Here is a 17,684-nt window from a genome sequence, read left to right as displayed (position 1 = left end):
TTTCTGAGTGGACGGGGCACTGAGCTATTTCCTAATAGCGAATCTTCGTCTGCCTTATGGTAAACAAAAGGAAATTTTGCACCATATCACATTTTCTGCTTTATAACACGGCAATAAAATAATTGTGAACCAACCTGGCTTCCGCACGTGCCAGTGGTACCACATTCCAGAGGTTCACTACCCTGGCTCAACGAAGTTCCCCCGCATTTCTGTTTTAAATGGGTACCCCTTCAATCCTGAAGTTGTGCCCTTTTGTCGATTATGCCACATCTACTTCGTCCGGGCCTTTCAACACTTAGAATGCTTTTATGAAGCCCCCACCTCCCCAACCTCAATCTCTTGAACACCGAGAAGAGTCCAGTCCAAGCGACGGACGCCAAATGTCCCTTCATTCCAGAGACCATTCTCATAAATCTTCTGAACCCTCTCCAGCATTTTGTGCTTTTAACCTCAGCCAATGTTTGCAGACTTTGGTGTTTTACTTGCACCTAATTTTAAGGGGCTAGGCCTCTCTCTGGGCCTTCATCGGACGGGGGTGAAGGATGAAAGAGGCTGAGTTTCTCCAGCAATTCTATGTCTGAATGAGAAAGAGGAGTTTGTTATGACAGAACGTCGTCACTGTCAGTGCGACAAATCCACCAATGCCCACATGAGCAGGGTTTGCTTTGTTGGTTAAATATACGTTATAATAAAATCACTGATACATCAGATGTTTTAAAAACGCACAAATATTTAAAATTCAGAGCATAAATTTTCACAAATGAACTTTCAACGATTATAGTTGGACATTAAACAAGATTAAGATCTCAGTCTGTGTTAAGTTCTCTACCTTGAAAGTGTGTGTGCGTGAGTTGTATCAACAGTGACAGGGCCACTGATGACGCATTTGAGGTCAGTTTTGTGGGGAGATCCAGCCAGCGGTCAATTAAAAGAGCCTCATTATTTTTGGACACCTTCATCAGCGTGCCAGAAAACTCCAGGTCCCAATCTTTGACTATTGACGAATAAAATATATTCAAAACATTCCAAGTATACCATTTTGGACACTGCCGAGGGGGAATGGCACTAGCACGGTGTTGTGGCTAAGGGGGAAAAAAGGGCGGGCTGTGGGCAGAAAGGCTGTGGGGGGGGCTTTTCACACCACAGTGTAAAATGAAGATTCTCAGGAAATTTTCCCCAAGGAACCCTCTCGTGGACCTGCAGTGCGAAAGGGTCGACCTGGGAATTTTAAACAGTTCCGTGGTTCTACCTCGTAGGTAGTGCCACGGACCCGGGTAATTTTCCCTGACCACCCTCTCCCTGCGCTGTGAAAAGGTAAATGGCTGCGCAGGGGAAGCCTCATGACATTAGCGCTTGCGGGCTGCGTCACATAGGCGATTAAAATTAAAAGATTCATACCTCCTGACAACAGTGGGGTGCTTCAACACGACGTGACAGCAGCACAATGTGGGATGAATGGCCACCTTTGCTAACAATAATCCCCCATGCATCTGGAACTGCTCTGCTGTTGTGATGTGCCGAAGCATGGGTGGGGTGGGTGACAGACTGACAGGCAGCCAGGGGGAAGGAGGGAGTGAGTGAGCGGGTGACCAATGAACGGAGGGGTTTAACTTTCTTAGTCCTGTGAGTGTGCAACGCATCATTGGTTGGGGAGGGGGGCAGGACCCCTCTAAATTATTGGGGAGAGAAAAATTCCTGGGAATTTGGACCACGGTGTGAAAAGCCTGGGAGGTTCTGCATTTCCAGGAATTTCACCGGGTCCCAGTAGGGTAACCGCTCGGCCAGTGGAGTGAAAAGGCCTCGTGATGGGGATCCCACAGTTAGAAAGGTTTTGTGGAGGAGATCGTGAATCCCGGATGGTATGTTGTCTCGCTGGTGCCAGGGTACATGATATCTCAGATAGAGTTCACAACTTTCTTAGGTGGGAAGGTGATCAGCCAGATGAAGGGTCCAATGATATAGGTAGGAAGGGTGGGGAGAGTTCAGGGAGTTAGGCGCTAGGTTGAAGACGACAATCTCCAGGGTAGTGATCTCAGGGTTGCTTCTCATGCCACATGCTGGAGAGATTAGGAATAGGAGGATATCACGTGGCTGGAGACGTGGTGTAGGAGGGAAGGCTTCAGGTGTCTAGATCACCAGGCTCTGTTCCAGGGAAGGTGGGATCTGTACCAACGGGACGGATTGCATCTGAACTGGAAGGGAATTAATATCCTTATAGGTAGGTTTGTTAGTCTGGTCCTGATGGGTTTAAACTAGATTCGCAAGGGAAGAATGTTCGAGCAGTTAGAGAGAAGTGGGGGGGGGGGGGGGGGGGGAAAGGGGGAGGATAAAGGTCGTGCGAGGACAGAAATCAAAGGTTGTACATGACAGAAAGTTTCTCAGGTGTATTTATTTTAATGCAAGGAATATTGTTAGAAAGGCTGGCGATCTTAGAGCATGGATTAACACGTGGGATTAGGACATTGTTGCTATGAGTGAGACTTCGTGGTGGGATGGGCAGGACTGGCAGCTCAATGATCCGGGGTTCCAGACAAGATAGAGGGGGAGGGATGAAAGGGGGAGGAGTGGCATTGCTGGTCAGGGAAAATACCACAGTTGTGCAAAGTCAGGAGAGCCAAAGAGGACTTGTCTACAGAGGCCACATGGGTGGAGTTGAGGAATGGGAAAGGTGTGACTAGACTGATAGGGTTGTATTAGGGACCACCCAATAGTCAGAGAATGGGAGGAGCAAAACTGTAGAGAGACAGCAGGCCGACGCAAGATGCAGAGCGTTGTGAGAGTAGGAGATTTTAACTTCCCAAATATTGACTGGGACTCCCATACTGTAATAGGGCTGGATGAGTTTGTGATGTGTTCAGGAACGTTTTCTAAACAATATATAGAGGTACCAACAAGAGAGGAGGCAGTACTTAATCTCCTATTAGGGAACCAGACAGGTCAGGAGACAGATGTATGCGTAGGTGAACATTTTGGGTCCAGTGACTATAATGTAATTAGCTTCAAGTTATTGAAGGAGTCTGGTCCTCATGTTGAGATTTTAAATTGGAGAATGTTGTGGAAATGAAAAAGGATCTAGGAAGAGTGGATTGGAATGTGTTGTTTTATGTGCGATAGGGTAAGAGGTTGGTCTTCAAGGGTGAAATCTTGAGAGCACGGTGTTTGAATTTTTCTGTTTGGATTAAAGGCAAAGTTACCCGGCATAGGGAACCCTGGTTTTCAAGGGATATTGGCAATCTGGTCAAGAAGAGAGAGGTGTATAGCAATATAGACAACAAGGAACTAATGAGGTTCTTGGCCACTGGTGAGGTGCCAGAAGATTGTAGCTCATGTGGTCCAGTTATTTAAAAAGGTTCCAGAAATAAACTAGTTGGTGGTTATAAATAAATAGGCCAGAGAGCCTGACGTCAGTAGTAGGTAAACTATTGGAAGGAGTTCTGAGAGATCGGATGTATAGGTATTTGGATAGTCATGGGCTGATTAAAGATAGTCTGCAAGGCTTTGTGTGTGGTAGGTCGTGCTTAACGAATCTTGTAGAGTTTTCCAAGGAGGTTGGAAGAGAAGGGCGGTGGATGTTAAAGCCTTTGACAAGGTCTCACATAGGAGGTTAGTTCAGAAGGTTAGGACATTAGGAGAGGTTGTAAACTGGATTTGTAATTGGCTGTGTGGGAGAAGGCAGAGGGTGGTAGTGGATGGTTGCTTCTCAGACTGGAGGCTTGTGATGAGTGGTGTGCCTCAGGGATCCGTGTTGGGACCATTGTTGTTTGATCTGGATGATAGTGTGGTGAATTGGATCAGCAAGTTTGCTGATGCCACAAAGGTAGGAGATGCTGTAGACAGCGAGCAAGTTTCAAAGTTTGCAGAGGGATCTGGACCAACTGGGAGAATGGACCAAAAAACACAGAAGATGGAGTTTAATGCAGACAAGTGTGAGGTGTTGCATTTTGGAAGGGCAAACCAAGGTAAGACGCACATAGTAAATGGTCGGGCCCTGAGGAGTGTGGCAGGGCAGAGAGATCCGGGAATACAGCGGAGTTGTTCGCTGAAGCTGGTGTCACAAGTGGGCAGGGTTGTAAAGAAAGTTTTTGGCATCTTAGCCTTTAGAGATCAAAGTACAGGAGTTGGGATGTTATGTTGAAGTTGTTTCAGACATTGGTGAGGCCAAATTTGGAGTATTGTGTGCAGTTTTGGACACTGAACTACAGGAAGGATATCAGTAAGATTGAAAGAGTGCAGAGAAGATTTACTAGGATGTTGCTGGGTCTTCAGGAGTTGAGTTACAGGGAAAGATTAAACAGGTTGGGATTTTATTCCTTGGAGTGAAGAAGAATGAGGGGAAATTTGATCAAGGTCTACAAGATTTTGAGACGCACAGACAGAGTGGATACAAATAGGCTTTTTCCATTTAGACTGGGGGAGAGAAATACAAGGAGTCATAGTTTTAAACTGAAGGGGGAAAAGGTTTAGGGGGAACATTAGGGGAAAGTTCTTCACTCAAAGAGTGGTGGGAGTGTGGGATCAGCTGCCATCTGACATGGTGAATCTTGTGTTTTAAGACTATTGGAAAGGTGCATGGATGGGAAGGGTTATGGAATGGAAACAGGTCAATGGGACTAGCAAAATGATGGACAGCACAGACTAGAAGGGCCAAGTGGCCAGTTTTCTGGGAAGTAGCATTCTATGGTCCTATGGTTTAGAGCAATCTCTCCAACAGGGCCGAATATCCTTCAGGATTACGTTTCTCACCCTGAAAGCTTGGTTTCCAATTAAGTTTTTTTTAAAAAAAAGCAAAAACAGTTCAAGGTACAACACCCAGTTCACTGCAGAGACTAGATTTCCATGCAGCAGAGAAAGGGCTGTATACATGACTGCATGCACAAAGCACTCATGGAGGGGTTTCTCTGCCACACAGAATTCTAGGGGGGCAAGTCCGCTATCGCTTTTATCCCCATGGCCTTTTATAAATTGTACACGATAACGATACCACCCATGCAGTTTAAAATTGTCCGCTATTGGTATTTATTCCTAGCACTTTCCTCTCTTACTCTTGGCAAAGTTTATACCTTCATTTTAATCTTTTCTTTCCTTCATGTTCCTGTACTCATGCAAAAACTTGCATAATTTCAGTCCTAGAATGAAATTCTCATTTTCACACGAGGCTAATCTGCACGCAGGTGTCGGGAGATGTTGCAGTAGGGGGTCAAGGCCGTTGTTACGAGTCCAGAGGGCCCCAAAACCCAGCAGCAATAGATATTCACCATGACAAATGATTACATAAACAAAAAGTTGCTTTTAATGATCTTTAAACATGAAAACAGAAACACGCTTTAACTTCTCACTATTGACTTAACTAACCTAACTGAACCCCCTTCTAATTCTAAGTGCACGTGTGTGTAAAGTTCTTTGCTTCACAGTCCAATCTCACTTCTCATTCCTCCAAGTTCACTGGTTACAGGCAATTCTTATACTGTGCACAGAATTTAACATTAATAAAGTTCACCAGGCTTTGGTGCTTGAAAGGTAAATGGTTACCACTCAGGAAGGTTCTTGTCAGTTTGCAGAGAGAGACCCACAACTGATGTACTTCCACCAGCCTCTCCAGTGTCTTTGCTGACAAAACTTGCCCCTTCAGGGTTCTCCAGATGATAACCTCTTTCTTTCAGGTCACCACAGAGTTCCTTTTTGTTTCTCCTATTTCAAGTGAAACATTAGACAGCCAGTCCTCTCCTCCTGCATGAACCATTAAGACCTTTGGCCAGGCTGAACTAAGTACTCACAACCAGTCTTCCAAACGGGGCTTTCCACAAGCTTGCCAGCTTGTCCTGTTCCAGTCCCAGTTGCTTTTACTGTCTATAACTGTAGAACTGATCTCTCTGTCACAGACAGACGCGCGGAGCACACGCACAGAGTTTGACTCTCTCTGCTTGCAAAAACCACATGACCCTCTTAGAACAGCAAGTTCCCTTCCAGGCAGAATGCGGCTCTGACAAGCCCTTCAATGGTCTCCTTTCTGTAAGCAACAATCGATTAGTGAAGTCTCTTGGGCACTCTCCAAAGCTCTTCCAATGGCTCGGAGGCCCTGACATGTCTAGCATGGAGCAGAGCTCCAGTATTTTAAATAAGTTCTGTTTTAAAGCGTGAAAGAGGCTTTTATCTCTGCTACACAAGGGGCACAGTTTGCCCTGCTGAGTTTCTCCAGCGTTCATTCACGGAGTCTGCAGACTTTGGTGTTTTACTCCTATATATTTTCAAAGCTTTCTCTTTAAAAACACATAGATCTCAATGCCAGGACTCACGGCGAAAGGAAAATTCTAACCCGCCACTCTCCAAGGGAATGAGAATTACAGAGTCCGCTGGGAACTCGTCAGGTTGCTCCAGCCGAAAAGCAATGTGGGCTTGAGAGTCAAATGGGCATCTTCCAGGCTTTAAAATTCAACGATCAACGCATTTTCAACAGAAGTTTCAGAGGGTGTCAAGTCCAAAAGAAGCCACTGTGGTTTTCAGATCCAATTGCTAGTCTTAATCAGATATGGACGCTTTTGTGTATCTAATGGAAGGTTAGAACCAGGGAAAGGGGCCTTGATGTCAATCCTGCTGTGGCTGAACTTTTATCACAATCCATGTTTATTGCTGTAATAAGACAACGCTGGAGAATCTCAGCTGGTCATACAGTGCACTTTATATAATAAAGGTACATAACCAAGGTTTCGGGCTTGAGCCCATCATCGAGGTATAGAGCTCAACCCCGAAATATTACTTGATGAAGGGCTTGAGCCTGAAACGTTGGTTATGTACTTTCGCTATATAACGGACACTGTTTGACCTGCTGTGTGTCTCTAGCCCCTTTCACACTTGCACGAGGTCCCAGGAATTAATGGCCAATTGGCTGAAGGAGGATCAAGTGTGGAAAGCAAAATCGTCAGAGTGCTGGTGTGAAAGGACGTCATCTCACGCTGGGGATAGATGGCCTCAACCCCCCCACCCTGCCCCGCCGCTGCAGTCGCCAGCGTTATGCGTAGCTTAAGAGGAATGTACTGTGTAGACACATTGAAGTTCTTGGGAGTCACTATCTCAGAGGATCTTTGGTGCCATGAAGAAAGCACGTCAGCGCCTCTACTTCCTCAGGAGTTTGCAGAGGTTTGGTACGACGCCAGAAACCCTGGCAAATTTCACTAGACGCGTGCTGACCAGCTGGATCCCAGTCTGGTGTGGGGACCCACAAGCATAAATCCCTGCAAAAGGGAGTGGACAGCACAGGCAAAACCCTCACCACCATCGAGAATAGCAGCGACCATTGAGGATCCGCACCACCCAGCACGCGCTCTGTTCTCGCTGCTGCCATCAGGAAAGAGAAGATTACGAGGGGCTTCGAGGGGCAGCCACACTCCCCCCCCCCCACCTCCCCGGGATAACAGTTGCAAGTACCATCTGTTTAAGGTGAGCAGAGGGGAGATGTCAGAGAAGTTTTCCCTCCACCCCCACCTCACACAGAGAATGCTGGGTTACCTAGAATGCATTGCTAGAGGGTGATGGTGGTACAATAGACTTAGGTTGGCACATGGATGCTAGAAAACTAGAGGGTGATGGGAGTGAGGTGGGGGAAAATATTAGATTGTGGCAGAGTGGACTTGCATAGGTCAGCACAACATCGTGGCTGAAGGACCTGTACTACAGCAACTTTACAGCCCTATAATGAGAGGGTCTTAATAGGACTAAATCAATTTCTGCTTTAAGGGAATTAAATTTCTTGAGAGATGGCAGCTTGTCTAGCCATTTCCTGTCTGCTCCAGCACCCCCAGTTCAATCCTGACCTCCAACATTGACCATGCGGAGATGGTACATTCTCCCTGTCGACTCCATATCCCAAAAGTGTGCAGGAGGCTAGAATAATTGACCTCTCTAAATTGCTTTAGCACTGAGGGGCAGAGATGAGGAGAGGTTGATGAAAACAGAGTGAAAATGAAATGGGTTAGTTAGATTAGTGTAAATGCGAGTGCTCAAAGATTAGTACAGACTCACTTGGGGGGGGGGGGGGTTGGTGGGGAGGATCTATTTCTGTGTGAATCTCTCTGTGGACCTTTTTAAACTTGCATCTCAGTATCTCAGCTGCTCAGTGACCCAGTTAGGAATGGTGCTTTTGCTGTTCACTCTTAACCAGGACGCTGCCCGCTTTCGCACTTACAAGGAGCCGTCCCCGGGGGTAGGATGGTTCAATCGGAAGTGTCCGAATGTACTTCTCAGTTTCACACTTGGCTGATTGCAGAAGCCGGCGACTGCAGTGGCGGGGCGGGGGGTGGGGGTTGAGGCCATCTATACCCAGCGTGAGATGACGTCCTTTCACGCCAGCGCTCCAACGATTTTGCTTTCCACACTTGATCCTTCAGCCAATTGGCCATTAATTCCTGGGACCTCATGCAAGTGTGAAAAGGGTTAGAGACTCACAGCAGGTCAAACAGTGTCCGTTATATAGCGAAAGTACATAACCAACATTTCAGGCTCATGCCCTTCATCAAGTAATATTTCGGGGTTGAGCTCTATACTTTGATGATGGGCTCAAGCCCGAAACCTTGGTTATGTACCTTTATTATATAAAGTGCACTGTATGACCAGCTGAGATTCTCCAGCATTGTCTTTTTACAGCAATAAACATGGATTGTGATAAAAGTTCAGCCACAGCAGGATTGACATCAAGGCCCCTTTCCCTGGTTCTAACCTTCCATTAGATACACAAAAGCGTCCAAATGTTTCTGAACTTGAAAAACAGCTTTGCATCACTCAGTTTGCATTTTACCCAGCAAACTCAAAGTAGAATCTACTGAGGGCCAAGCCAGAAGAGAAAATATTTTCAAGGAACGTCAAAATCTTGGCTTTTTGAAAGAAAGTGGGGGTTTCGATGTAAAGAATTTCAGACGAGGAGGTCACCGCAGCTGGAGTCATGACCAGTGGACGTGGGGCAGCTGGGGGTCGAAATAGACCGATAGTTAAGTCTGAGGAAGAAACAGTTCCGCAAAACCACAGGGCTGGAGGAAGTTCCAAATCGAGGAAGGAACTTCCACCACCAAATGGCACTACGTCCAGAGACCAAAAACCAAGAAGGACAGAAGCGAGGTAGATCAGAAGTCAGTAGGACCTGATGCAGGCTGGTGTCGCATAGAGTTTCCAGTGAGTCAGAGTTTCTGGGAGTGTGGGGCTGCCAGGGGACCACTACCCTAACCAGGTGTGAAAATGACAAAGAGACGAGGGTGGATCTGAACAAGAGAGAAGATCATTTTAGAACCAATGCAATTATTTCTTCCCCCCCCACCCCCACTCGGGGACAATAATTTGCATTTTGACCATTACATTAACCTTTAAAATCAAGACAAGATCTGTGCATTAAAAAGGTTCCACTCTTCCACGTTCTAGTACACGCCAAAGATAACTGCACGCTACATTTTTGTACGTTACCTATATTTTCCTGAATATTCATTTTAACATTTCCACAAACGTAGTGAAAAAACTATTGCATTCTTTTCGGTTAAGTATGGATTCTCCTTCAGAAGAAAATAATAAAACAATGATCATTTGACTCAACAGGCAGTGCTTTTGAAAGCCGTGTCTACTCGATAGTACAAGTATCCGTCACCCACATCCCTTCCCCCAGCTTGCACAAGGATACAGCCAGGCAGGGGCAGTGGGCTTGGCACCTGTATATTTTGCCATCACCTTCCCTAGTTGTAGCCTTATCTAATCCACGTTTACAGAACCCCAGTTGGTTTGGGATTTGAGTCATTCAGCATCAGGGAACTGTACTTCTTCACATGCCTGTATACTTTATCTTTAATAAATAAAATATACAGAAAAAAAACAAATTGCATGGGAGATTCAAGCCAACTAGGAAAACAGCCCTCACTTTCTGCCATGATTTCAGGAAACTGACCACACCAGTGGAGATGAGCCCAGGCTCATTGGCCCCAGGACCATTGACCCCAGGACAGACACTGCCCTGGGATTGCAACGTGTGGCTCGAAGCAGAAAACACCACCAGTTTAAGGCATAAAATGCAACCGGACAGGTCAAAATCCGTCTCCAGCCTTAATGAATAGCATTTTAACCCCTGCCATCACTTATTTCCGATTTAAACCATTTAAAATGACATGTCTGATATTCCTAGTGAGCTGACAGTCCATCCAAGTCAGAGAGAAAGGCAATACCTCGGAGGCACTGCGGGGCTCCCTGTCTCCAGTTCTATCGCTGTACAGTTCCCAACAGTTTCGCGGGCGAAGAGTGGAGGCGGCGGGAAGACGGTTTAACCCATTGGCCTGACCCCGCCGCGGGGAACGAGAGGAACAGACTCGACCGCCGCCAGATACAACTGCGGGTCGCTCCCATCCCGTCCGCGTATAAGTTGCGGCCGCCCCGCCCCGCACGTGAAAGGGGGGCGTGGCCTCTCCGCTCGCTACAATGTCGCGGGTGAAATGGCAACAAGTGGCCGCTCGTCCTCTCCCCGCAGACGCTGCTCGGCTTGTTGGGGCTTTCAGCCGCTTCGGTGAAAGTTTGCCATCGTCTTTCCGCCCGCGGGTCGGTGGGGGTCGGTGGGGGGGGGAAGGAACCTTGGGGTGGTGTGGTCGGGTTTGGGGAGGGGGAAGAACCTTGGGGTGGTCAGGTCGGGGGGGGGGGAAGTGGGGTGGTCGGGTCGATTGGGAGGGGGGGAAGGAACCTTGGGGTGGTCGGGTGGGGGGGAAGTAACCTTGGGGTGGTGTGGTCGGGTCGGGGGAGGGGGGAAGAACCTTGGGGTGGTCAGGTCGGGGGGGGGGGGAAGGGGGGTGGTCGGGTCGGGGGAGGGGGGAAGAACCTTGGGGTGGTCGGGTGGGGGGGAAGTAACCTTGGGGTGGGGGGGAAGTAACCTTGGGGTGGGGGGGAAGTAACCTTGGGGTGGGGGGAAGGAACCTTGGGGTGGTCGGGTGGGGGGGGAAGGAACCTTGGGGTGGATGGGTCGGGGGGGGGAAGGAACCTTGGGGTGGTCGGGTTGGGGGGGAAAGGAACCTTGGGGTGGTGTGGTCGGGTCGGGGGGGGGGAAGAACCTTGGGGTGGTCGGGGTTATCAATCTCGAACAATAAACTGAAGGATTCGGTCCAATTCGCACCGCTGATTCCATGTCATTGGGCCATTCCTGGTGTGGAGCGTCCCAACCTAGCAGGGCGGGTTCAATTCAACCTGGCTCTGGCACTCGGTATCAGAGCCCGGCTGAGTTAACTCTCTAAATGCCTTCTGGTGGTATGAAAGCGCAACCTGCTCTTGCCTTGTCACCGCTGGAGGCGGGACCCTCCCCCCCCCCCCTTAAAATGCCGGGTTGCCGATTAACCAGGTAAATCATGGTGCAATGGGCCCGAATCCGGAGTGCCCAGTAAGGTTTCCGCTTCCTCGGAGGGTTGGCAGAGTAGACTCTGATCCTTTCTCCCTGAATGCTGCCCGACCTGTTGTCTGTTTTGAACATCATGAGCCATAGGCAAAGTCTCCAGGGATGGTGCATTTCATAATATGTATATGTACGTGAAATACAAATTTTGTAGTAGGTACAAATGGGGGCAGCATGGTTTGTGTAACGATTAGCGTAGCGGTTAGCAGTTAGTTCAATGCTCTGAGCATAGTTAGCTCAGTGCTTAGCGGTTAGTGCAACGCCTTGATAGCACCAGCGATCGGGACTGGGCTTCGAATCCCACGCTGTAAGGAGTTTGCGCGTTCTCCCCATGTCTGCATGGGATTTCCCCGGGGGCTCCGGTTTCCTCCCACCGTTCAAAACGTACAGGGGGTGTAGGTTAATGGGCAGCATGGTCTCATGGGCTGAAATGGCCTGTAAACGTGCGGGATGTTTAAATTTAATAGGTACACGAACTGAAGCAATAAAAGAGGGGGTTGGTGTTAACCCGTCAGATTTTCCAGGTTTTCAAATGTTCTAAAATGACTTGGGATGGGTTGATGAGAGACAGCTTGACCAGTATTCATCTGTACTGCCCAAACCCAATCAAATAAGTCAAACTTGCCCTTGGCAAATCAATGTTGCCGCACTTTTTCAGCACTCTGCTTTTCATCTCAAATTTCCTTAAGGCAGTGGTGTCCAAACTTTATTGGCTGTGGGCCGCACACAAAAATATACAAGGAGCCACGGGCCAAACAATATTAAGCCCGGCAATTTTCAACCAGTTACACTGCAAGAAATGCGGTGTTTTTACACAGAAAACCTTGTGCCATCGAAAATTCATAGTTTATTGATGAGCTCACATATAACAGTAGGCATTTCTGTATCTGCTGCTCTTAAATTTGAATAAGTACAATAAAAATCTTTAAAAATTCAAAAAGCAGTGGAACATAAAAATCTGGGTGCAAAATAAGAACAGGAGAAAATATAACGAAAGGGACAAGGCCGTCTCCACAGCTCTCAGTACAGATGGTTCGTGGCCCAAGTGTCCACCTTAAGATGCTGTCATGAGTAAACGTACCTCTCACTTTGTTCGTTTTAGATTGGTCACGGTGTTTGAGCTACCGAAAGAAAATAGACACCCACACCGAGAGCAGTTCAGTTTATACAAATGTTTATTACAAATTCAAAAGCTGATTTCAAACTACAATATGCAAGCCCTTCCCAATTATACTTATCAACGCCTGGACTGGTCCCAACTGCTGAAGCGAGGCAATGACTGCACAGTAGGTTGTTGGGGCGCCAGTTGCAGCTTCTCCACCTCCCCTGACCGGGACGTTGGCTGAACTCTAGAAGTTCTTCTTCTTGCTGAGAGATGTTGCCACCTCTCGGAGAGTCTCAAACTTCAGCAGCGGGACCATGGCTTATATTACCCAAAAACTGCTTACCCAGCACAGTAAGAAAGATAAGCGAGCAACCTAGCATGCCTAGGCTTCTATCGAATAACATAATTTTCAGCTTATCACTTTGAATACAATGGTTTATTTTGCATCAAGGCTAGGCCTCCGACAGTCTGTGACCAAAATAAGCAGGAAGATTAAATGTTCTTGGTACACAGATGTCCTTTCTTCAGATAACAGCATCTCTGGCCCCTCGGTGGAATTTAGTTTATGTCCGCTGATTCTAAAAAAACAAACAGGTTCTCAGCCTTGCAGAAGCAAAGGTTGCAAAGGTAAAAAACACGGTTTAAATCTTCCATTACAGATGCAATGTGCAAATCTGTAGATAGGCTATTAAAGTTAACAGATTCCTTGCAACTCAAACACTTCCCCATAGTTCTGTGAAAAATTGTTCATTTCCCCACCGTACCTGAAATTTTCGGCACTCCTTCGCTATTTTCCGTCTTTTCGGTTCCACCGTGTTTAATCAACTGAGATATTTTTAAAACCGAGGGAAATGTTTCCATAGATAAGTAACAGCCTAGCCGCTGTTCAAAATGGCAGTGACATCTCCTGTTGAAACTAAGAAGTGCCGCGTCCATAAAGTGCAATTTATCATGATGTTCGAATGGACCAGATTCCAATTAGTTTTTGAAATTCACCCCGGGCCACTTAAAAATGGGCAGTGGCCTGGGGACCGCAGTGTGGCCACCCCTTCTTGGGCCTTACAGCCTCTTTCAGAGTTAATTCAAGGTGGACTTCCTCCCTTCCAATAATTTCCCTGTAAATTATTCTTCCATCATTTGTAAGATTTTACCATTCCTGGACACACTAGAAATTGCAGATTAGATTTAACAGTAATATAGCGGAGGACAAAATCTCACGCACAGAGGATTTTAGGGGGATCAGGATGGAGGATCAGAGAATGGATTATCTGTTACAGGGCAAATAAAACATTAATGATCTATTTGAGGCATGAATTGGGAACCGATGTTGAAATGTATTTGAAGAATTTAAATACAGAACTTGCAGCACAAAAAAAAAATCCCATCCACGCCAGAACGAGTGTTAGAGGAGGGCATTAGGGTAATCAAGTGGGGGCATAGGCCGATAGTCGTAAACTTGCTCAGGGGAGGGGTGCTGGCAGTGGCCGGGTGGTTATAAGCCCTCTCCGACCCTCTGACGTAGCAGCCGAAAATGCTGCTTGTATTGTGATTTCTTCCTCCAGGGTGTACCAAGACTAGGGAATTCTCCATCTCAGGGGTTGCTGGAATATTTTCAAGTTTTGTTGGGAAATTAAGCACATGAAGGTATTGAATGGCACGATAACAGAACTGGAGAAAGTCTGGAGATGCTGGGATTGAACCCAAAAATGCAGGAGAAACTCAGCACAAGAAGGGTGACCTGAAGGGCTCGAGCCCGAAACGTGGATGACCTTTCATTTCCTATTGATGCTCCGTGACCTGCTGAGTTTCTCCAGCAGGTTTGGGTGTTGCAGATACCACGAGATGGAAGGGAAAACGAACGGGCAAGCTTCAGATTTCAAAGGCGTTACAGCGTAATTAAAAAAAAGACGATCGGGTTCTTTGTAAGATATGTAAGGTTATCAAAACAAAATTGGTCCCTCACCACCAGCCGAATGCAGGGGGCGATCTCTGGACCTGCAGGAACACCACCTAGGGGGGTTGACTCCACCTGGCCAGCTGTCAATCAGCCAACCCGAATATCGACCTGAGCTGGCCCCTCCTGAACCAGTCACACGGGAGCCACCATAGCGTGAACTGGTGTTCAGACTTTTGCCTGAATAAAGCCTGTTGTATAGTCTTTTGAGTTTTGTGCTTGCTTGTTGCTACCGCAGCGCGCCACACTTACAGAAAATATATGTGAGAACAAGGAAATGTGCAGATTTTTTTCCCCTCCACAGAGGAGAAATCATAGGACCAGATGAGGTTTTGAAAAGGGTGGCCATGGGGATGTACTTGTGACCAACTTCCATAGATACAGTCATGATCTCCACGGATAGGAATGTGACTCCACGGTTGTCTTTTTTAAAAGTGGGAGGGGAAATAGGGAACTATTTGTCAAAATTAGTCCCACGTCAGAAGGGGAAAACGCAGGAATCAATTAATTCTTACCACGTGAAATAATGCTGGTTCTCAGAGTCTGGTTCCCCACTTCTTCTTTTCTTCTCTTTGGCTTGGCTTCGCGGACGAAGATTTATGGAGGGGGTAAAAGTCCACGTCAGCTGCAGGCTCGATGGTCCTCCATTCTGGAGACGTGACCCACCCAGCGGAGCTGGATCTTCAGCAGCGTGGACTCGATGCTGTCGACCTCTGCCATCTCGAGTACTTCGACGTTAGGGATGAAAGCCCCACTGACCTCCTTCCAACTCCCCTGTCACCTACTTACACAGGTGTAATTTACGACATCCAGTAAATCTACCAGGCACTCGCGGTGGAGATTTCTTCATGTGTGGGAGAGTTGCTAGTCGTGCTCGGCAGGCGGGGGCAGGTCTGAAGGCGAGCGATGGCCACCAGCGTACATGAGCACAGCCCCTCGCAAGGAGGGGCCGTGCTGCGAATGCCCTCCCACCCCACCGGTGTCGACCAGCCTGGTACGTTTCAAACAGCGGGAGGAAACGCACGCAGACACGGGAAGAACGTACAAACTCCTTACAGGCAATGCTGGATTTGAACCCCGGTCCTGAATGATGGTACTGTAAAGGAGTTTAACCCTGGCTCCGATTGTTCCACTCTAACATATTGGTCTCTCTTCCATTGTTACATGGAAAGTCACACTAAAAGAGAAGGCAGTTGTAATATTGGTGAACTGGTCACCAGGGATTTATGTATCATTCACCAAAGGAAATTAAAGGAATCCAAAGGCTTTCATCTTTCAATCCAAGTGTAATGTTAAAAAATAGACAAATCACTAAACTCAGTGCCAGAAAATGTTAATAATCCAGGACATGTAACACCAAAGGAAGAGTGGGTAAAAAAACCCCCATTTAGTTAATAATGTTTTCAAACATTTTCAATGCAGAATTCTCAGCAAAGTGGAATAAAAGGAGAAGCTGCAACATAAGGCAAGGTTAGCGAAGGAACGGGAAGCCGAGGATGGGGCTTTGGAGCAAGTGAAAGGGATTGGGGTGGGTAGAGTGAGGGTGGGGGGGGTGAAAGAGAGGTTCCTACTTTTGATGTGGTATAGCGGCGTCCGTCTTCGGAGATGACGCAAAGCGGTGAGGAGGAGAGGGACGGGCTCGGAAGATGACATTTAACACAGAATGAGGGAGGTCTATTTTGGTATGAAGATCAAGGCACGGCAGTATCACCCAAATGGGGCTTTTCCAAGTGGATGCGGGAACAGCGAACTGCGTGGATATGTGCGCAGACTGTCCAGGACAGGATTTTTAAAAAGCAGTAATTAGAGGCTTGGATCTAGGGCATTACAGTATCCAATTCTAGGCAGTTTCGGGAGGATGTGGAGGCTTGAGAGAGGTGAATAGAATGACCAAGGCCCTCCACTACACATCAACAACTCTGTAGTGGAGAGCCCCAAGTTCCTTGCAGTTCACTTAACTTGTGTCCTATCGTGGACACTCAACACTTCCTCACTGGTCAGGAAGGGGCAACAGCGTCCGCACTTCGTGGCCAGCTGAATCACAGAGTTGCAGAGAAATGGATCGGAGGTCAATCCACAGGGCGGCAGAGAGGATCACTAGAGTCTCCCCCTCCCCTTCCCCATCGACGTGATTTACCATTGTCTGAAGAGGGTGTTCAAAATCACTGAGGACCCCTTCCACCCCACACACAGCATCTTTCACCTGCTCCCGTCAGGGAAGAGATCCAGGAGTATTAGAGCCGGCACCACCAGGCTGAGGATCAGCTTCTTCCCAAGGGCAGTGGGAACGCTGAACGACCAAAGGATCTGCTCCCACTCACCCTCCGAGACTCTCATATTCATGGAACAATATTTATTTATTTGTGTATGTGAATACTTGTTTGCATTCGAATTGTTTGTCTGTGTGTGTGTTATGTCTGTGCGTTTTGCCCCAAGGACCGGAGAACACTGTTTCATTGGGTTGTACTTGTGGTTGGGATGGGAAAACCATGATGTGTGAATTTGAATGCATGCGTGGATGCAATGAGGAAATGGTAACTATTTCGATGGGTTTTGGTGGGTTCAGGTAATTGGTGAAAGAACGCATCCAGGGGTTCTGAACCTTTTTCTTTCCACTCATATCCCACTTTAGGTATTCCCTATGCCATCAGTTCTCTGTGATTAGTATGGGACTGATTAAGGTGGGATGTGGGTGGAAAGAAATAGTTTTAATCGTACTTAATTGACTCGTTATGTTTCGTAACTCCAAAGGAACTGGGCCCAATGACAAACTTTCTCAAGCAAAATATTTCAGTAATTGGGTGTAGAGCAGTGATTTTCAACCTTTCCACTCACATCCCACCTTAAGCAATCCCTTACCAATCGCAGAGCCCCGATGGGGATAGAGGTTACCCGCAGTGGGATGTGAGTGGGAAGAAAAATTGAGAACCATTGTACTAGGGTGACTACAAGCACGGTCTGCAAAAAGTGTCGAAGCAGGCAGGGGAGGTGGCCTTCACAATGAAATTACCTGAAGCATTTACATTGCTATTTTTAAAAAAAATAGAATCAAGAAATGAGACGAATGGATCACCCTGCTGCAGTCCTCGACCACGATGTATTGGAGCAGTTCGCCTCAAGCCGTGACTTCCCAATTATGTTCCTGTGACAGTGTTGGAGGGCCAATGTGGTTTAAGTGTGGCCGGTGTGGGACTGGACTGGCTGACGTGGAACAGAGGTACCATCACTGG

At 47.3% G+C, this 17,684-nt stretch overlaps 2 protein-coding genes across 5 annotated transcripts in view; both read right to left on the bottom strand.

Annotated features, from left to right (window-relative positions):
• LOC138745647 (death-associated protein kinase 2-like) overlaps positions 1-10,404 on the bottom strand; it is a 139,784-nt gene extending 129,380 nt beyond the window's left edge. For 2 of the 3 annotated variants that reach the window (XM_069902880.1, XM_069902881.1), the window contains exon 1: positions 10,191-10,404. The gene's annotated coding sequence lies outside the window, so the exon portion shown is untranslated. The remainder of the gene's footprint in view (positions 1-10,190) is intronic. The other variant, XM_069902882.1, reaches the window with a different exon arrangement.
• Positions 10,405-12,552: 2,148 nt separating this feature from the next.
• tbc1d2b (TBC1 domain family, member 2B) overlaps positions 12,553-17,684 on the bottom strand; it is a 129,937-nt gene continuing 124,805 nt past the window's right edge. For both annotated transcript variants that reach the window (XM_069902875.1, XM_069902871.1), the window contains one exon: positions 12,553-13,078. In XM_069902875.1, the coding sequence (XP_069758976.1) occupies positions 12,937-13,078 (142 nt within the window). In that variant the 3' untranslated portion in view covers positions 12,553-12,936. The remainder of the gene's footprint in view (positions 13,079-17,684) is intronic.

Source organism: Narcine bancroftii, chromosome 11 (genome assembly GCF_036971445.1).
Source record: "Narcine bancroftii isolate sNarBan1 chromosome 11, sNarBan1.hap1, whole genome shotgun sequence".
In the NCBI taxonomy this organism is placed as follows: Eukaryota; Metazoa; Chordata; class Chondrichthyes; order Torpediniformes; family Narcinidae; genus Narcine; species Narcine bancroftii.
The sequence above is the reverse complement of the archived record's forward strand: the minus strand, read 5'-3'. Positions and strand labels throughout refer to the sequence as shown.